Source organism: Dissoconium aciculare, assembly GCF_010015565.1.
Source record: "Dissoconium aciculare CBS 342.82 unplaced genomic scaffold K489scaffold_2, whole genome shotgun sequence".
Classification (NCBI taxonomy): domain Eukaryota; kingdom Fungi; phylum Ascomycota; class Dothideomycetes; order Mycosphaerellales; family Dissoconiaceae; genus Dissoconium; species Dissoconium aciculare.
The window spans coordinates 1,188,730-1,207,682 of NW_022984952.1; the positions used below are offsets into that span (position 1 = coordinate 1,188,730).

The 18,953-nt window shown below is 53.2% G+C and overlaps 5 protein-coding genes across 5 annotated transcripts; 3 read left to right on the plus strand and 2 right to left on the minus strand.

Annotated features, from left to right (window-relative positions):
* Window positions 1–327: 327 nt before the first annotated feature.
* Window positions 328–813, plus strand: K489DRAFT_407011 (uncharacterized protein; the record flags this gene model as incomplete). The annotated part of the gene is made up of 1 exon (XM_033607322.1): window positions 328–813. One exon carries the CDS (start codon window positions 328–330, stop codon window positions 811–813), a length of 486 nt encoding a protein of 161 aa, XP_033463276.1.
* Window positions 814–1,078: 265 nt separating this feature from the next.
* K489DRAFT_407012 (PLC-like phosphodiesterase) lies at window positions 1,079–2,608 on the minus strand (the record flags this gene model as incomplete). The annotated part of the gene is made up of 1 exon (XM_033607323.1): window positions 1,079–2,608. One exon carries the CDS (start codon window positions 2,606–2,608, stop codon window positions 1,079–1,081), a length of 1,530 nt encoding a protein of 509 aa, XP_033463277.1.
* Window positions 2,609–2,799: 191 nt separating this feature from the next.
* Window positions 2,800–4,467, minus strand: K489DRAFT_110463 (AMID-like mitochondrial oxidoreductase-like protein). The gene has a single exon (XM_033598890.1). It carries the CDS (start codon window positions 4,202–4,204, stop codon window positions 3,017–3,019), a length of 1,188 nt encoding a protein of 395 aa, XP_033463278.1. The 5' UTR covers window positions 4,205–4,467; the 3' UTR covers window positions 2,800–3,016.
* Window positions 4,468–6,782: 2,315 nt separating this feature from the next.
* Window positions 6,783–14,723, plus strand: K489DRAFT_398553 (uncharacterized protein; the record flags this gene model as incomplete). The annotated part of the gene is made up of 1 exon (XM_033606937.1): window positions 6,783–14,723. The coding sequence occupies one exon, from the start codon at window positions 6,783–6,785 to the stop codon at window positions 14,721–14,723; it is 7,941 nt and encodes a 2,646-aa protein (XP_033463279.1).
* Window positions 14,724–15,927: 1,204 nt separating this feature from the next.
* On the plus strand, window positions 15,928–17,490 carry K489DRAFT_312541 (alkaline phytoceramidase; the record flags this gene model as incomplete). The annotated part of the gene is made up of 5 exons (XM_033600874.1): window positions 15,928–16,047; window positions 16,305–16,491; window positions 16,726–16,986; window positions 17,065–17,289; window positions 17,369–17,490. The coding sequence occupies 5 exons, from the start codon at window positions 15,928–15,930 to the stop codon at window positions 17,488–17,490; spliced, it is 915 nt and encodes a 304-aa protein (XP_033463280.1).
* Window positions 17,491–18,953: the final 1,463 nt, after the last annotated feature.

An 18,953-nucleotide genomic window follows, 5' to 3' on the forward strand; every position in this document is an offset into this window, starting at 1 on the left:
AATTTCGCGATCGGAGCGAATATGTTGGGTTCTACAGTACTTACCTAGATAGGTACCTAGGTAGTTTCGTTATGGTTAGCGTGTCGCGGATATAACAACAAGCATCACACAAGATCCCTCATCATTTCACCAGATCTACATGCCGATATGCCGGCCCTGGCGGCCTTCATCTCTGCTTTTCGCGCCGCATCTGGCTCATTTTATTCCCTCTCCTCTGCCTAAACCTCGTTCTTTTCCTACATTGACCGCTTACTTCGTGTATAAAATTTTGCATTTACTGCAGACTTTACCTACAAGACCAGCTCTACCTTATCACCTATAATAGCCATGTCCGTCGTTACCGCGCCTGGTGCCTTCGTGCCCTTCACCCAGACCTTTGTCCAGGGTTCAGTCACCACCGCTATCCCTCTGGTCGGACAGATCCTCTACAACGGCAAAACCAACTTCGTCGGCTACGATGCTGGTTCAGCGGCGTACATCGTCCCTAGCACCGCTTCTGGTGCGCAAGCGACCACCCTCGCCAACGGCAACACCTACTACATTACCTCCGGCAAGGCCCCGACCGGCTACACATTGACCGCCGGCGGCGCGACCACCTCGAGCGGCGCAGCTACGACTTCCGTGTCCACCAAGACCAGCTCACCTGGAACTACTAGCACATCTCCTGGTGGAATCGCCGTCACCGGGTCGGCGCAAACAACGACATCGACGTCCTCACCCACGGGCAATGCTGCTGTGATGACCGGACCAGCCAGCGGCATTGAGGGATTGATGTTGGGCTTCTTGACGATGATGCTTGGTCTGTTGATTTAGAAACAGCGCGCGATTTTGCGATTCATGAGTCATTCGCTCAGATAACCGACATGAGATGAACGTTGGATAGACTAATAATGTATGTATGTAGCATCATGTTCTCCATAAGATAATGCTAGAGAGGGTCGGCTTTTGATGAGCTCGAGATATGTCGAGCTCTTAGGAGCCTGACCTTGGTTGAAGCCTGGACATGGCACAAACGATCTTCATGTGACTCCATGCCACTTGCTGTAATGTGGAGCAGACGCACTTCAGCAACCGTTCATCAAGGTTTGATCCGCGGTGACACCAGCCAGCCATTCATTGCGACAATGGTCCTGACCAGATTCCAATCATCATCTTTCCCAACCCAATCGCAAACCACGACTCCGAGTGCTCCACTATCAGTAGCAACCCCATCGCTCGTTCCCTTAAGCTCGCCAACTGCACCTCCATCGACCACCGTCACATGCCTCTCGCACAAGAACGCCGTGACCACCGGATTAATTCGCGCAGCGATCCGTTCAGGCCAGCAACCAACATTCCACAAATTCGAGCCCGTGAGGAAGTTGAGAAACAACGGCACGGAAACACTCGCATCCCGGCTCAACGCCGCTTTCCCAATCGCCGCACTCGCCCTCTCGAAATGTGCACAGCAGTATTCGATCTTCTTCCTGATGCTCTTCGGCTCGAGCACATCGCAGAAATCCTGCACGCATACATGCCCGGACAGACAGGACGGCGAATTATGGATCCAATTGTCCGCATCAAGACCCAGCCCTGCACTGCTCCCGTCGTGATTCACGCCCTGATCATCGTCTAGTGCAAAGCGTCGGAGAAGGACGATCTTGCCGCGCACCTCGCCTAGACTTGGGATTCGAGGCTCCAAGTACCATCCGTTCACACAAAGATACCCCCGCCGCAAAATCCTGGCGAGCTGCGCGTCCGTTCCCGGCTTACCGAGGCCTTCCCTCTTGATGGAGATGATGACCGTCTCGGATGGATGCTCGCGCAGGAAGGCCTGGATGTCGTCGACTAGCACACGAAAGGTCCTCGGCCGACCCGTCAACGCGATCGGGAAAGCTCCGTGAACGAGCAGGAGGGCTGCGGTATCATCCGCGGTAGTGCTATCGTGCGTAGACCCAGCCGGTACATCTGCGATCTGCACGCGGACGTCGAAGAATCGGATCCCGTTGCGTAGTTGAGTGGCCGGCGAGACGGCCTGGCAGCGGACGCTAGGCAGCGCGATGTGGCAGGTGGGCGTGTTATGTGTGCCAGGGATGCTCAGATAGGAGAGCGGCGTCGAGCCCGGGAGTTCACGCATCCAGTCATCCAGCGGCGTATCGGGAAAGATGACAACAGAGTCCGAAGGTGGGATGAACAGGGCCAAATAACCTGGTGCTGCATCGCGAGTCAAGAGGACTGGCGTTTCTGATCCAGACGCTGATCTTGGTATGTCGATGTGCCACGTCGCGTTGTTTGCATCGGCGACTTGCAGGGTTAGGCGAATTTCATTCCTCTGTTCGTCCGTAACTTGCTGAACAGTTGTGGATATAGACGTCCATGGTCTGACAATAAGTTCTAAATCTTGTCGTCTGCCAATTTTACTCTCCTGACTCCCTTCATGGAGAGGTTGTGTGGTGACTACATGGCTGCTCGATGTGATACCTCGGATGAATTTTGTAACATTAGAAACAACAACATCTGTAATAGCATATTGATTTGTCCTGAGAGATGGATCGTGCTGGATATATTCGACGGATTTCAGTATCAGCGAGCCCGTCGTAAGGTTTCGCAAGGTAAATGTCTTCGTCATTCCCGTTCGTCCAGTCCAATGACGAGTCTTGTTCCATTCCATTCATTGGCAATATGCCTAGGTATCGGCGCAAATTCTTTGTGCCTCAGGCAACAACTAGTCAAGGCATGACAATACCACCTGGGCATGTGTGATTGCAGAGTTCATGAGCGTTCGTTCGGTCAAAATAAATGGCTTGTGGGAAATCTGAATGAGACTTTCGACTTGAAAAACGGATGACGATGCTTGATCCTGCTCGTTGGTATTGTGGTCAATCATTATGCTCTCAAGATTATTAGTACTCTCATCTTCATACACTATTCCAAGATCACTTGTCGTGAAGATAGCAATCCTTCTTCCGACATGGGGTATTCTTCCAACAAACACGACCTATCCACTCGTAACATTGCTCGACACCAGAGCCTCCTTTTATGCCTTTGTAAATTTCTTGCCTTCGCTGAACTCGGAAATGTTTCCACCCAGATAATCTTTTCCCTTGGCGAAGGCCACAACGAAGCCCGGCAGTCCAAAGCCATAGACCGCGCCCACGCCGGTCTTGGGTCCGATCGGAACGACGTGCGTCCCGTGGGGCTTGAAGGCGTATTTTCTCTCGGAGAATTTGCCCACTTTGGCATCCTCAAAGAGGTCGTGGGCGAGGTTGGCGCCCAGCACAGGCAGGGAAGTGTACATGTTGATCACACCGCCATTGTCAACACCGGCCACGTCACCCGCCGCATACACCCGCGGACCGGCGGCATCGACGCGCAGAGTGGACTCAGTGGTGGCAACATGGGCCGTGGCGGATTTCAGCTGAGCGGGAAGGAATTCGGTATTAGGCACAACGCCGAAGGCCGGAATGTAGGCATCGCAGTGCAAAACGGTCCCATCGTCCAATGTGACCTCAACCTTGCCATCCTCGGTATCCCGGGAGTTGCTGACTTTGGTGCTGTATCGGACTGTAACGCCCACTTTCTTGAGCAAGCCCTCGGCCTTGGTCGCGCGGGCTTGAGACAATTGAGGGAGGAGTTTTTCTGCTCCAGTGATTAATGTGACTTTCGCATTGCGGCCCTGGAAGCGGCTGCCGATCTCGCCAGCAGTCTCTACAGCCACGGGCCCACCACCACCAATGACGACGTCTTGAGCCGTGGTCAACTTGACATTCATATTTTCCAGAGCCGTGGTGGAGATTGTGTGGTCGCCATGTAAGGTTGTCAAAGGAGTTGGTGAGCGAACTCCTGTGGCGATTATGAGAGCGTAGTAGTTCAGCTCCTCGATTTCATCATTTGGTAGGGTGACGGTGACGGTGCGATTCTTGAGATCCATGGCGGTTGCGGTGCCATGGTGAAAGGAGATGGAATCTTGGAGGTCGGTGTATTGCTTGAAGCCGTCCATGACGGGCACAAAGTACTTCTCATGTTTAATCTCCTCCACGGATACTATGGCGCGAGGCGCAGATATGTTCCACCAGAAATGTGTCGAAGGACTGACGATGTGGAGGACATATTTGACGTTCTCGACGGCGGAAAGCTTGGGCAAGATGTGTTTGCAGACATAATGGGCAGTTCCCAACCCTGCGAATGAAGCCCCCAGGATGACGATATTGCGAACTTCCGCCATTGCGATAGTGCCCGGCTGGTGATGCGATATTTGGTTTCTTGAATGAGGTAAGGATGTTACGGTCTTATTGTAGTTAGATCTTGGTTGTTGACGCAGCTATTTTCGAGGGCAAAAAATCAAGGTAATACTGTCAGTTGGCGACAAAGGATTTCACTCTCACTTCCCGGACGTGCAAATGTAGTACAAACACATCATGACAAGGTTCGAGCGTCCCGCAACGTCACCAAGAGATTATCAAAGACGCATGTCCTGTAGGATGCATGTTCGGAACGTTCCTCGGGAAATCCTCCCTCGTACCCTGCGGGACCGCACTAAAGGACACGCGAGAAAGCGAGGCAATTTCCCGTTCCGCTACCAAAGCGGATCTTTTCGGCCGGTGCACTGTTGCATACTCTCAACACCGGACATGAAGATCTTTGACCACAGTCTTTGGCAATATCAAGGCATCCGGTGTTTCTTTTGCCTACGATTTCGAGAATACTGGGATGTAAACTGTCATGGCATTGTCGAAAGAACCTATCCTTTGGCCAACTCTGCGACCAACGTAAGGAGCATGTTCAGAGGTATACCTGTGTCTGTTATTGAAGATTCGGACAAATTTATGTGGTTCATATCCGCGTGGCTTTGTAACGTAACCACTCCGACCTTTCAAGCTTCATCTGGGCAAGGCTGCCTGTCTCGGGCTCGTGGAACGCTGAATGTTGGGTTGACTTTCATAGAAGATCTATATATCACTGTAGTGCTACTGGCCTGACACGGTGATCCTTGGAAGCCTTCAACCCCCGTGTGCGACAATATCACTGGCGTTATGCTGGACAGCCGGAAGCTGTTTCATCACCATCATCTACGTTGGGGCCGACTATACCTCAAATGAATTCAACAGTGCGACTCAAGATGACTTCCACCCAAATTCGCCAGCGACTCATTTTGGACATGATGTTGTTTCCCACCTGCATCAATTTAATGACACAGAAGGCTGATGGGGGGGTACTGCTCGAGCGTGGGTATGGCTAGGGTCAGACAGCCCCAACGCCAACCCTAGATATAAGTTGTGCCTGGCGTGCCTTGCAGCAAGCAGGCAGCCCGAGAAGAGCACAGAAACACCACTCTAGGCTAAAATGCTCTGTACGGAAGTGATATGGCGAGAACGCTCTTCGCCCAACTCAGACAAGCCGGATACCGTTACATTTATCAGTATCTTATTGATGAAACCCTTAATGTAATACTAATTACTCTCAATTATTACAGCCCTGGAGATGACATTTGTGCGGAGTCGACGGTAAGCCAGTGCCCAGCTGGGCTACGGTCCTTCTTAGCACCTCCTTTTGTTGTTCCCACCATGGAGCAGGCAGCCGTGAACAATGCCAGTCTTTTCGGGATAACGTGGACAATACACATCTGGCCCCTTCATCAAGCGGGATCAAATCAATCACGGCCACACGGGTGAGCCCATTCTTGGAGTCCAGGTATCGTACGGACGGAAGAAGCACGATGATATTGGGCTGCTGTCCTGAGTGAGGATCAATCGCAATGCGGCTTGTTCTGGTGTGCCAAGTCATCACCAAGAAATGATCGATCTTCCCAGGCCGTCGGGCCTATACTCCACAGACGCATGCACGCCCGACGCCCGCGGAGCGTTACCAGCTTGAAGCACGTGTAATGTCATGATCGTCAACAGCGTCCATCAGAATTATACAGGTGTGCGGTGAATTACCGCGTCCCGTCCACTTCGGCATATGTAATGACACTGAGTTAACACCAGTATCATCATCATAACAAATGGTGATGGTGATCAACCTTGGAATGCACTTGGTCAGTGTAGGTGTGTGGTGGTAGGTATTGTCCAATTATTATTTCCCGTGAGCTGTACAGACCACCTGGGCGGTGTGCATGCTGAGCTATACTCACGGTGGGGACAGCCACGTAGGGACATCTGGTAGAGCAGCCGTTCACACATCTACGCCCAGTTCACCGCTTCCCCAGAACTTCGCCAGACCACCTGCGGACATTTCATTCCCTCCCGACCTTCGCTTCCCTTTCCCTGGTACAGTACCACGCCGGCTGCCCTATCGCTCCTCTCGCGCTGCTGTGCCTGACCAAGCGATATCCTGTCATCCTGGGGGAAAGTGTGGAAAGTGTCTCTTCATTGATCTTCATCACCGCACCGTCGTGTTCGCTGCCAATGCCATATTGCTATTACTAGTCTTTCATTGAGTCTTGTGTGCTGTTTTTATATATTTACTACTCGCCTCGTTCGATTTCCCTCGTGCGCGTCATCGCCGCGGAAGAGTAGGACCCCTGCGTCTTCTCTCTCTCCTGGACAAGTCCGCGCGCGCACGCCCCCAAAAACGGAAAAGGAAAAAAAGAGTTGGCCGATCGCGTTCATCAAGGACAGGCACGCAGTTCCCGATTACACCACCTCCACCACAATTCATCCTCCCGACATTGACGCGTCGGGTTGTTGAGGAAGTGCTGTGCCCTGCAGTCATCGACCGACCTGATGAGCGATAGATAGTCGCTCAGTCCGCCGTCGACACCGTGGAAGGTACGCTCATCTCAGCAATGTGTGCAACATCAAATGCGCCGGATCGATGAGCTAACGATCCCTTCATTGGAAATAGGCACAAACGACAGACCGTCTGTACCATCGAGTCCGCCGCTGCCGTCGTCGATCCTCCAACATGATCTCCGCCTGATCGACACATCGTCGTTGCAGCTGTCGTCGTCTTCTCGTCCCAGCCAGGACTCGCTTCTCAGCCCCGAGACTAAGCATCTCCCGCCGCCTGTCACGCCTGCCAGTCCGAAAAGCAGAGATACCACGTCTGATTATTACACTGCTGCTTGGGGATCTCCGTACGACTTCTCTCCTTCCGCCACGAGATCTGTGCAGACAGCTTTCTCTGCACAAGCACCAACGAGCTCAGATATCAACGACGAATCTCCTGATCCGCGATTTGGCTTGGAACATCTCATTCCACCTCGCAAACTCGACGACGATTCGCCGGATCCGCGCTTTGTTTTGGAACACCTGTTTCCCAGTCGTCTGCGCAACATCAACACTGCGCAGCCCGGACTGTCGCCGCTTGCCAAAGTAAGCCGACATATAGAATACGACGATCCGGTTGATCCGGTCGATCTGTCCATCACTCCGCGATCGAGAACACAGCGCTGGGTGGATCTGCCCAAACGAGAGGAATTCTCGGAAGAGGACGACTTTGTTGGACCCGTAGTAACGCCGAGGTCGCAGCAGAAACGTTGGACTCAGCTACCTCAGCGGGAAGAGAAGCCGGTAGAAGCCACAGATTGGTGGAGCGAGGAGTCCGCGCCTGCATCGGATCAAGAAGAGAGACCGGTTCGTTCTGAGAAATCGGCGAGTTCCGAACGTCGCGGTCATCGGTCGCGAGAGAGCAATCGGACACTAGATCAACAGTCGTTCTGGGATATTCTGCGTGAAAAGCGAGGAGACGACATGTCGAGCCTTTTCGCGTCTCGTTGGGCTGAGACACCTCCCCCGGCGGGAGACTCTGGTTTTAGCCCTCCATCCAAAGATGGCCAAAACGACAACATCGGCCAGAAGAGCCCAGAGAAGGTGGAGCTAGCAGATCCTGCATCGATGCGCGCTTCAAGATGGGCAGACACACCTCCACCAAATGATGAGCCCTTCCTCCCATTGCCACCCATGAAGCCCGCCAATGGAAACATTTTCACCCCAAAGCCCCCCGCAGTGCCCGCAAAGGACGATGTCTTCATGGAGAAAGCGCCGCAAGTGCCTCCCAAGGACTCGCCTGTACTCAAAACTGCTGCTCCATTGCCAGCTCCCGAACCTGTGCAGCCATCCGAGAAATTAGTCGATGTACCCACACCGACGTTGGAGAAGACATCATCAGATTCGGAGCTTGCCAAGCCCACTGAAGCACCTGTCACTGAGCAAGTGACCGAGCCTGTTGTTGAGCAGGTGACACACACGCCTGTGGAGGAAGCAAAGCCTCCGCCGGTTCCCGAGAAGACGCGCCTACAGGTTGGGCTTCTTCCACCGTTGAAGAAGTCTCTCAGCTTCCGTGGCAGGAAGGTTCACATTGCAATTCCGCGAATCGACTACAGTGCAGCAGGTCTGCCAAAGCCGATGACCGAAGAAGAGGTCCGAAGCCGATTGCAAGGATTTGAAGAAGCAGGGTATAACACGAAAGGCTTCGACCTTTCTCATGAGCAAGGTGATCCGGTACAAGTTCGACCTATGTGGCCTATCGAGTCAGACACTCGGCACGTAGACAAAGAAGAGGTCAATGTTGTTCTACCAGATCTCGCCAAGTGGAGGGCGTACCAGGACTGGCTGACGGAGCAGAAGCTCGCTGCGCTTGGCGTTAGCACTGGATTCGATGAACCAGTGGCGTCGCAGGACATGTCTAGGCAATCTTCTGCGCAATATCCCCCACTGCCGTTCTCACCACCGATTCTGTCTGGTTCTGCACAGAGCATCGGACGGCCAGGCATGATCCGAGGTCACTCGCATGCTATGTCGGTGGCATCTCCTGCTTCTCCAGTCAACAATCCTTTCGGTCACATGCACCGTCACTCGACTGTCGCCGGATCTATGAATCTTGGCGGCATGCAATCTTCGGTGCAACAGGGCATCATTCCTGGCATGTCTCCCTTCAATCCCGGCCTGTTCTCCTTCCCCGGACGCAGTGCGTCCCCTGCGCAGGTTGCTGCACTGCGATCGGAGATTGGCTCTGCTCGTGGCCCAGGTTCGCCCCTCAGCAATGAGGTATACTTGCCGCATGATATGAACGGCTATTTCATGGATGGACAGCGCTCCCGTCAGCACTCGTACTCACAATCGATGTACCAACCCACAGCGGGTGGAATCGCCAATCCATTCGTTTCTCAGATCTCGAGCATACGCGCTACTCCTGCCTTGCCCGAGCTCCCTGAGGACGAGGATGAGGATGAGGAAGAACAAAAGCAACCCAAAACGCCCGAGCCGGAAACGGAAGACGAACCTCAGTCTTACGTACCGCCTCACAAGCGAGCACAGGCTGATGCTGAGATCATGGTGCCAACACCGCGCGGCCATCGCCACAACATTAGCGAAGGCCTGGAGCGCGATCTTCTTGAGCGTGAGCACCGACACCAGAATTCCAGGGAACACTGGATCGAGACCACGGAGGAAGAGGAAGAAGGATCCGAAGGCAACGGGCGTCGGAAGTCAAGCATCATGGAGGCCAAATCTTGGCGCAAGCCCTCATTGCTTGCTGAGGAGAAGGAGTCGCCTGCTACCGCCTCTGACGCGCCAGACGTGACACACAACCGCAAGAAGAGCGGAACAAAGCTGAACGTCAGTGCCACACCATTCACTTTTAACCCTACCCTGGAATTCAAGCCGTCATTCCAATTCAGCGAACAACCAGCACCGGCAGATTTTACATTCGGTATGCCACCACCTCAACCAGATTTTACCTTTGGCACGCAGCCTGCGACTTCCGACTTCACATTCGGTTCGATTGTTCCTGTCACAAACGGATATGCTAGTGACAATTATCACCACCGGACACGCTCGTCTGGCAATTTCAATGCTGCCGCCCCTGTATTTACACCCAAGATGCACTCGGACTTCAACTTTTCTGCTGATGGACCCAGCTTCGAGCCAAGCGCCGCTGCACTGGAGCCTGGTTCAATCACCTACGACCCTGCCGAGAGCAATGAAGACGCTATTTTTGGCCGAGTACAGATCCCCGACATCGTCAAGCCTGCGAGAAGATCGAAAGCAGTTGCAATCGTTCGGCCAGAGGATCCTTCATCTCAGTCTGGTACTGAGTATGAGGATGAAGAGGGCCGAATCGCCCAAAACTCAAACCCAAAGAAGCAGCGCAAGGGCGGCGATGACGGAGATGAAGTGCCGCAATTTGCTGAGCCTACGCTCGCGCCACCTCCTCCCTCGAAGATTCTGGGCTCGAACGTGGACATTCCAGTTCCGGCAGACGCGAACATCTTCTTGGATGGCATTATCGAAGAGGCAGAGCATGTCGAACGAACACCTCCAGCTAACGAACTTCCCACTGCTGAGGCGACGGTACAGAAGAAACATTATCACAAGCATTCTCACTCCCTGTCAGGTGCAGCGCGTCCTTTTGTGCCTGGCTTCTTCACAACACCCGCGACTGTGACTGCGCCCGCAGTCGAGCTCGAGCAGACCACGCGTGACCATAAACACTTTGCATCCATCAGTGAACTGGAAGAAGGGGAACTTCGAGAGAATGATTCGCAGACCCTTTCGCCTACTTTGACAATGGCAACATTGCAACCTAACCGCGATCGCGACATTACACCCTTGGGCAATTCTAAAAAGCGTTCCTCGCCTTTCCCGCACTCAGCCAATGACCGTGTCCCTGAAGATGCGCAGCCTGAACCTTCATTCAACGAGATTGACGCAATTATGCAGCATCTCAACCATGAGCCCGTGGCTGAAGAGACACAGCGGCCCGCCGACATCGAAGAGGACCAACCTCGGTTGCCTCCAAGCCCTGGTTCACACCCGATGCCTGGTGTCACGTACTTGGCAGGATGGCCAAGAAGCGATGCTCCAAGCCCTAGCCCTCATCGCCGTCATGCACCTTCATTTGACCATATCAACCGCACAGACAGTGCTGACCAGTACCGTGATGACTGGCAACATGTCAACAGACTCAACAAGGCGGAGGAAGTGCCTACCAGTGACTGGTCAGGCATCCTCTCACCGCCGGACGAGGAGAAACTGCACCAGCGCAGCAGCTTCTTTGATAGCCGGATTGACTCGGTTATCAGCCGTATTTTCGAGGAGCGTCTCCAGCCACTCGAAGACAGTCTGCGCAGTCTTCACAGCTCCGTCACTAAGCGAACTCGCTCCGATGATCGACAGCACAAGCGTGGCTCCTCTAATGTTCCCAGTGATGCGGACGATGAGGATGATGTGGACAATGCCTACCTGCAACGCGCCATCTCTCGTGGTCGGGATAAGCGTGTTGACCAAATTAAAGCTGCTGTGGCAGAAGCATTGCGCGAGCAGAGCCCCAAACGATCGGATGCTGCGCTTGAGCTCGCTGACCTCCACTCCGTTCTGGCGGACATGAAAGTCTCCTTCGCGCGTGCGGCCTCATCAAGTTTAGAGCTGGATGACATTCGCGTCCTCGTAGACGAGGCTCTCCACCGTCAAACACAGGCCGTCGTACCTGCCGCCCAGGACGAGCCAAGTAAGGGTGAGATGCTTGTGCTCGAAAATCGACTCAACGAGACCCTTGCTGGTGCATTAGAGGAGGCTAATCAGCGCCGCGCCGCCGAAGAGCGCGAAGCGGATGCTAGGCGGCTCCTTCGTTTGGCCGAAGAAGAGCTACGTCTTGTTCGCGAGACCGCCTCGGACTCGAAATCGCGTCTCCGTGCCATGCAAGAAGAGCGAGAAGATATCCTCGACCGCCTCCAGAAAACTGAGCGGGAACTCCGTAACGCTCACGATGACCATAAAGACGCCGAGGATCGCAACGAGGCGCTTGAGGCCACACTCGCAGAGTACAGGACTTCTAGCAATAAGTGGCGACAAGAGATTAGCGAAGGAAATCGTGAACGGGAAGAGCTTCGCGCCACAATCGCTGAGCTGGATCGTCAAGCGACTGCTAACGGCCAGAGCGCGGAGACAGAACGGGCGAAGCTCACTGCAACCATCGCCAATCTCGAATCCCAAGCAGTCGCCGAGCAAGAGAAAGCTGCAGCGGAACGTGAGAGTCTCGCAGCAACTATTTCGGCTTTGGAGGCACAAAGTGAGAAGGACCGGGAAGCGGCAAAGGTGGAGCGCGAAGAACTTCGTTTCGCGGTCTCACGTCTTGTGGCCCAGTCGAAGGCCGAGCAAGAAAGTTCGAAGTTTGGCGCACAAAAAGAACGCGAAGAGGCAAATGCCACCATTGCGACACTAGAGGCACAAGCGTCGCAAGCGCAAACGGAACGCGAGACATCTCGCCATGAGTACGACAAGCTTTCTGCCCTCGTCGTCGAACTTCAGGTGCAGATTACCGAGAACCAGGACGCCTTCGCCGCGGAGCGCGAGCAGTTCTCCGTGATGTCCAGCACATTCGAGAACCAGGCCAAGGAGATCGAGGAAACAAGCCAACGCGACCAGGATGCCCTCAAAGCTACGATTGCATCCCTCGAGCGTGAAGCTGAGCAAGCCCGGGACGCAAGCCAGCGCGAGCAAGAAGAGCTCCGCACCGCAATTTCCAAGCTCGAGCGCGAGGCAGAACAGGCACGAGAGGCGAGTCAGCGCGAACTGGAGGACCTTCGTGCAGCAACAGCCAATCTCGAGCATGAAACCGAACAAACGCGAGAGACAACTCGACGCGAACACGAAGAGCTTCGCGCTGCCGCTACATCGTTCGAACGCGAGGCCACTCAAGAACGAGAAGGAAGCCAGCGAGAGCAGGAGACTCTTCGAAGCGCCATTGCGTCTTTGCAACGTGAGCTGGAAGCTGCGCATGAAGCTTCGGCACGTGAACGCGACGAGCTACAAAACACTATTGCAACACTCGAGCGTCAAACCGAAGACCATCGTGAAGCTGGCTCTGGTATGAAGCGTCGCTTGGAGAAACTTCACTCCGACCTGGCTGCGGCAGCCGGGCAATTAGTCAGCGAAAAGGCACTTTGGCAATCACGCGAAAACGACCTGCGCAATCGTCAAGAGAGCTTTGAGCTACAGAGAGGTGCCGAGGCGCGGGAACGCGCCCAGCTCGAAGACGAACTTCGGGCTGTCCGTTCATCGGCCCTCGAGGTCCCAGAGCTGCGCCACTCCCTCGAGCAGGTTCGCAAATCAAACGCATCCCTTGAGGAATTGGTTCGCAAACTGCAAGGCGACATCGTGGAGCAACAGAATCTGGCGATGCGCTTCGAACGCCAATTCCACGAATCTCAGGAGTCAAGCCGTGCCGAAATTCATCGCACTCGGATGGCGCTCGATTCTGACATTGAAGCTGCCAATCACCAAGTCAACGTTGTGCGTGCAGAACTCGAGAGCGATCTTATCAAAACCCGCACAGAGCTCGAAAATGTCCGTATGGAGGCTGAAACCGCGAAAGCTCGTCACGAGCACCTCATGGAGCAGGAGGAAGCTGCTCGACGTGAAGCCCTGCGGAAGGTCAACCACTCCAACAGCGTGGCCTTGGACGAGGCGCGACACAAGTACGAATCTGCCACGCAAGAGCTTCAGTCACAACACGCCCGTGCACTCAAACATGCGCATGAAGATCGTGACCGTGTGGAATTTTTCCTCGGCGAGCGACTCAACCTATCCGATGCCAAACTGCAACATTACCAGGATAGGGTGGCGCACCTGGAGGAGCGTCTATCCGTGGCCAAGTCCGCTGCTCAGGCAGCCGCACAGAACGCGCAGACCACCAAGGCCATCTCTGTCGCGCCGAGCTACCCACGCATGCCCGAAAAGGTCTCGCCGCAAGCACTACGCGAGTCTATTCTGGTTCTGCAAGAACAACTACAAGAGCGTGAAATTCGCATCGAAACCCTTCAATCTCAAGTGCAGGAAGAAGGAGTGGCCAAGGTCAAGGAGCGCGATACTGAAATCGCCTGGCTTCGTGAGCTTCTCGCCGTCCGTATGGACGAGCTGACAGACTTGGCCAACACACTCGCTAGCCCAGCTTTCAACCGAGAGGCCGTTCGGGATACTGCGATTCGCATTCGCGCAAACCTTCAGATGGAGCAAGAAGAGAAGGAGCGATTTAATCGCCCCCCCGCGCCGCAGAGCGTCAGCGGCCAGGCTTTGGCGAGCCTTTCGAGCTTTGCGACCCCCAAGCTTGCCTCAGCTTTTAACAAATGGCGCAGCACAATGGAAAGCTCCACACTGAAGACGCAATCACGCTCGTCAAGCATGGCCGGTCGCTCAGCCACCCCTTCTCGCGGTCAACAACCACCCTCGCGACGCCCAGCAGCAGCAGCACCAGGATACCCTTCTGGTCTGATGACTCCACCAGCTACGAGCATTCGAACAGCATCGCCGGTGGCTGAGCTGTCGCACAAGCTTGGCAGCACTGGCAGCCACGCGGCACCATCGGCCGCGAATCCTCGCCTGCACCCTCGAACGTTCTCTAAAACGTCCCAATTCTCATCACAATCCCATCTCGAGCCTGCCTCAGTATATCTACCCAAAAGTAGACAGTCATCCAATAACACCACCACCAGCCGACTGGTTTCAGAGACACAACAGCCACAGCAGCAGAACAGGCTGAATGACTCCAATCTATTCCGCGAACAGAGCTACGACCGTGATGCAGACGAATCACTCGCTGTAGCGCATATGCCTACTTTCGAGGAAGACGAGGACGACGAGCCAGGCGCCAACGACGACAGCCTCGAGGACGTGGTCGACTCACAACCGCCTGCTTTCCGAACTCTCGACGACGAATTGGAGGACGAGGAGGAGTACGACGAGGATGAGCGTCACCACGATGCTCAATCTTTGACTGCCGCAGCCGATCGAATTGAGGCATAGATTGCTCGCAGCTCCGGCACGATTCCCGAGGAACATTGCTCATTACATTTCGACCATCGAAGTCGACGACAATGATACTGCTCGTATCATCCTTACTATCTACATTTCCTTTGTTCAATTTTCATTTCGCCATTTTCGCGGTCTACCTTTCTTTCGAGTACATCGATCTATACTTTAATTTTGGGGTTTTTTGGCAGCTGCCCGGCGAGACCGACGGCATTTCGCGCGCTTCACTGCTTGATTTGATTGATTGATTGATTGGCGCGACAGATTGCATCACAATGATACCCGATCGCTGCGATCCCTCTCACAAAAGCTTTCCCTCATTCATCTCCGCTCTAAAATTTCGCTTTGTGGTGGATTCTCGTTGCCGGAAAACACATGAGAGAAGGGGTGTTTGTGTTTTCTTTTTCTTTTGCGGTCACTCAGATTGTTGGAACAGACCTTTATTCTCTGCATTCGTTTCACGTTCTTTTCTTTTCTTTGCAGATTTGTATTTACTCCTTGTTACTTATATGTCTTATCTCAATTCGCCATCTCAGAACTTTTTACCAAAGCAATCTTTGTGTTGACGTGTTTCACTTCGTGGAAACCGAAAGTCGAGTTTGTTACGATATTAACATTACTCAATGTGGTTCACTGGATTGATCGTCCAGGTACAGCTCTACGCAGTGTTTACCTTATTTCCATTCTCACCTGTCCTGCTATCCTATGCCAGCTTTCTCAAGGCATGCAGGATTCCACTTCGACGTGACCTCGAACGCGCAAAGAATGATGTTGTCGTTTGAAATGGAAGAGTAGGAACATTGACGAGAGAGCTCGAGGGCTGTCGGAATATTTCGTGCTCAATCTTCCGACGCATATTGTTGTTATCGTAACCGTCCACTTTACATACTTAGGTAGGCATTGGTCACTGCCGGAAGGTCGCGGTTCTTCCCAAATGTGAGATTTCGTCACGGACCCTGCTTTGTCGATCCAAGTCCTTACACGTGGAAAGTCCGGGAATCCGCTTTGATCTTCAAATACCACCTGGGCACTCATCCACGCGACATTCCCATTTATCTTCGTCGCGATTTACCCGTGGTCCATTGGACGGGACACTGTGCGGTGGGAGATCTTGGATTTCAAGACAGTGCAATTGGGGCAAGCAATATCCTGTCGTCGAGGACAAAGACCGTAGAAATCCCCTCGCTCACTACTCAGCATGACGACACCGGCGCCATTCAAGTCCTCTTTCCCGTGGCTGCCGGCGATCCCATACCCGCCGCCCAGAGAAGACGGTTACTGGGCGCCTATCACTTCGACTTTAGATTGGTGCGAGGAGGTATGTACTTAACCCTCTTTCAAGATTGAGAGGAAGTGAAAGAATCGAGAAGCAGAACTCGAAGTGAAGCGTCACTGTCCTATCATGGGGTGGAGCGAGGCCAATAATCCAATACACGAAGCCAATGATATCAAATCAGTCTATCCTGGCAGACGGTCCACGCGAAACGCGTCGCGAGCAGAATGATTTTTCAGTGATACTTGCAGATGGCTTGTGTGAGCAGAATTTATGTCGAACGATACTGATGCTGTTGTCAGAATTATTATGCCACGCACTACTCTGCCGAGATTGTCAACACCTTGACCAATCTCCTGGTCGTATATCTCTCATGCAAGGGAATGTACAATTGTTACAAATATGGACATGAACTGATATTCTTGGTCACGTTTGCTGGGTTCCTGGTCGTTGGATCGGGCAGCTTTGCTTTTCATGCGACTTTGAAGTGTATGTCCAGTCCCCTTTCTCCTTGCTGAGCTTTCCACAGAAGCAAGGAATTGCATTGAAGCGATGCAAGGAGCAATCTTAATGTAGGCATGAAGCGAGAAGAGATGGCCTCGGGAACAAAGCAATAATGAGCCGTGATGACCATCCGCATCGAACTCAAAATTGAAACAATCCCTGAAAGGAGCAGGAAGAGTAAGAGGAAAAGCGACCTATTCTAACATGCTACACTCACAGACCCTATGCAGCTCGTTGATGAACTCTCCATGATCTACACAACCTGTCTCATGCTTTGGGCCACTTTTGAACATGGCCGCTCCCGTCTTTTCGGTGTCCTTTGGGGACTGTTCGTCGCCAGCCTCGCCATTTCCATCACGCTGTACTATCACTATCTCCAGGACCCGACTTTCCACCAAAATGCTTATGCTCTTCTGACGGCCATTGTCCTGATTCGAGCCATGGTGATGCAGGAGCTCTATCTACGACCATACTTCCAACGTCAACGTCGTGAACGGGAACAAGAACGGCAGACGGGTACAATCAAAACGGGAGCTGCCATCTCGGACTCCGAACTAGCTCGTCGCGAGAAACGCGACAAAGAGATTCTGATACGCATGTGGGTCTTGGTGGCGTGGGGACTGACAGTCTTTCTCGGCGGGTTCGCCATCTGGAATCTCGACAACATCTATTGCTCGAAGCTGAGACGGTGGCGTTACGACATTGGCCTACCGTGGGGCCTCGTTCTGGAAGGACACGGTTGGTGGCACATTGGAACGGGATTGGGAGCCTATTCATACATCGGTACGTGGTCTTGTTCCAGAGCACAAGCGAAAGTGGAGAAACCGTTCACTGACGAGAACTACTTTGCTTCCATTCACAGTCTGGGGAATCTGGCTTCGTCATTGCCTCAATGGAAAGCAGGACGAGTATGAATTGATCTGGCCGAGTATCTTCACCTCGGTACCGCGACTGGTGCGGGTTGAAAAGGTCAAGACTAGATAATCCTCGTTCAAAGGTCGTGAATATGGAGGTCGAGATATGCTGGCTCATTCATCGCCGCCCCCTGGAATTCTGGAAGCATGCCGTTCTCATGGACCTTGCGAAGTCTCTCTCTAAGTGGCACGAGTATCTAGAGCAGTCTACATCGACTAGAAGTTGGGTCGGAGCCTCTGATGGCGGCTTGTGAAGTCACAATCCGCTCACTCGAGAATAATCCAGGCAGCTCGGACGACTGAGACGTTCCACTTTCAATCAGCGCCTCGTCATGGTGTCACCGTCTGGTCAATTCACGTGAACGACGTCCAAACATTATGTGGATGAGTAATGTTGAGGTGCGTGATCTAGCTTTTGTCATGTGCAGGAGAGAATTTTCCCGCATACAGTGTATCATGCAAGCCATCTTCACGTGTCAAAACACTACCGCGGTACGTACTTTGGTTGGACCTTTCCAAGCATCGTACTGTACCTGTCTGGTAGAACGGCGCAGAGCAAGCTCCGCTCAAGAGACCGATCTCTTTTCAGATTTTACTATGTTCCGGCTAAAAAGGTCTATCTTGGTGAGGATGCGGAACACACACAGTAGAAGTGCTGGATTTGCAGACCGCCTGCTGAATTGCTGGATATAGTGTGCATTTGGCACGGACATCAAAATCCGCGATCCCGGCCTCCGATTCCAAGAAATGAGGCTGGAAATGGAATCGGCACGATGGTCTGCTTCTCAGTAGCCACATGACTTTCACAATCGGGACTGCATCGTCATCGGCGATGGGCAAACTTCGGAGAGCCAAGAAGCACGCATACCTAGGTATTCACAGAATCCTTTCACCGGGAAAACTGGACATGAAAGCATGTGAGCACCGTGCTCGCCTTGGCGACCGTGCCTCCTTCCGCCTCTGAGAAACCAGTTTGATACGAGTGCGAAGAAGGGATTTGGGATCATTTCCACGCGACACGACATAGTGATGGCGCCACACCCTTGGGAAGGAGTCATGGAGCCCAGGATGATTATGAGGCAATAAAATTCGCGGGCCACCTGGGCACCGCGCGGACGGCGTGCCTAGGCTGCCCGCCGTTTTGCAGAGGGGACGCGGAAAAGGGCTACTCTCCGACTCCGACGACTTGAGGCTCTGTCTGTCATGTTCGTGGTGGATTTTCTTTCCCTTTGCTAGCGCGAACTACACCAAAACCTGCCGAGGCGGACAGCGAATCTTTGGAGGTAAACAATAATAACAGGAAGGGTCTGCATTATACAATATCGTTTCGCTCGTGATGTTTAGGTGACTTCCACTCATGGTCATAGTCGACATCTTACCAGCGATTATTCATTGTGCTCGTCGGCGCATCCTGAATGGACTACACACAGACTCACGATCACAAGCAAACCAAGAAAATTTCCCCCGAAAATCGATTGGTGCAGACAAACCGGTGGTCTCTCGTTCAGAATTTCCAGCCCTCAATGGCCCTTT

Coding starts and splice junctions, on each gene's coding strand:
- K489DRAFT_110463 (XM_033598890.1), bottom strand. CDS start 4,204: ATGGCGGAAGTTCGCAATATCGTCATCCTGGGGGCTTCATTCGCAGGG.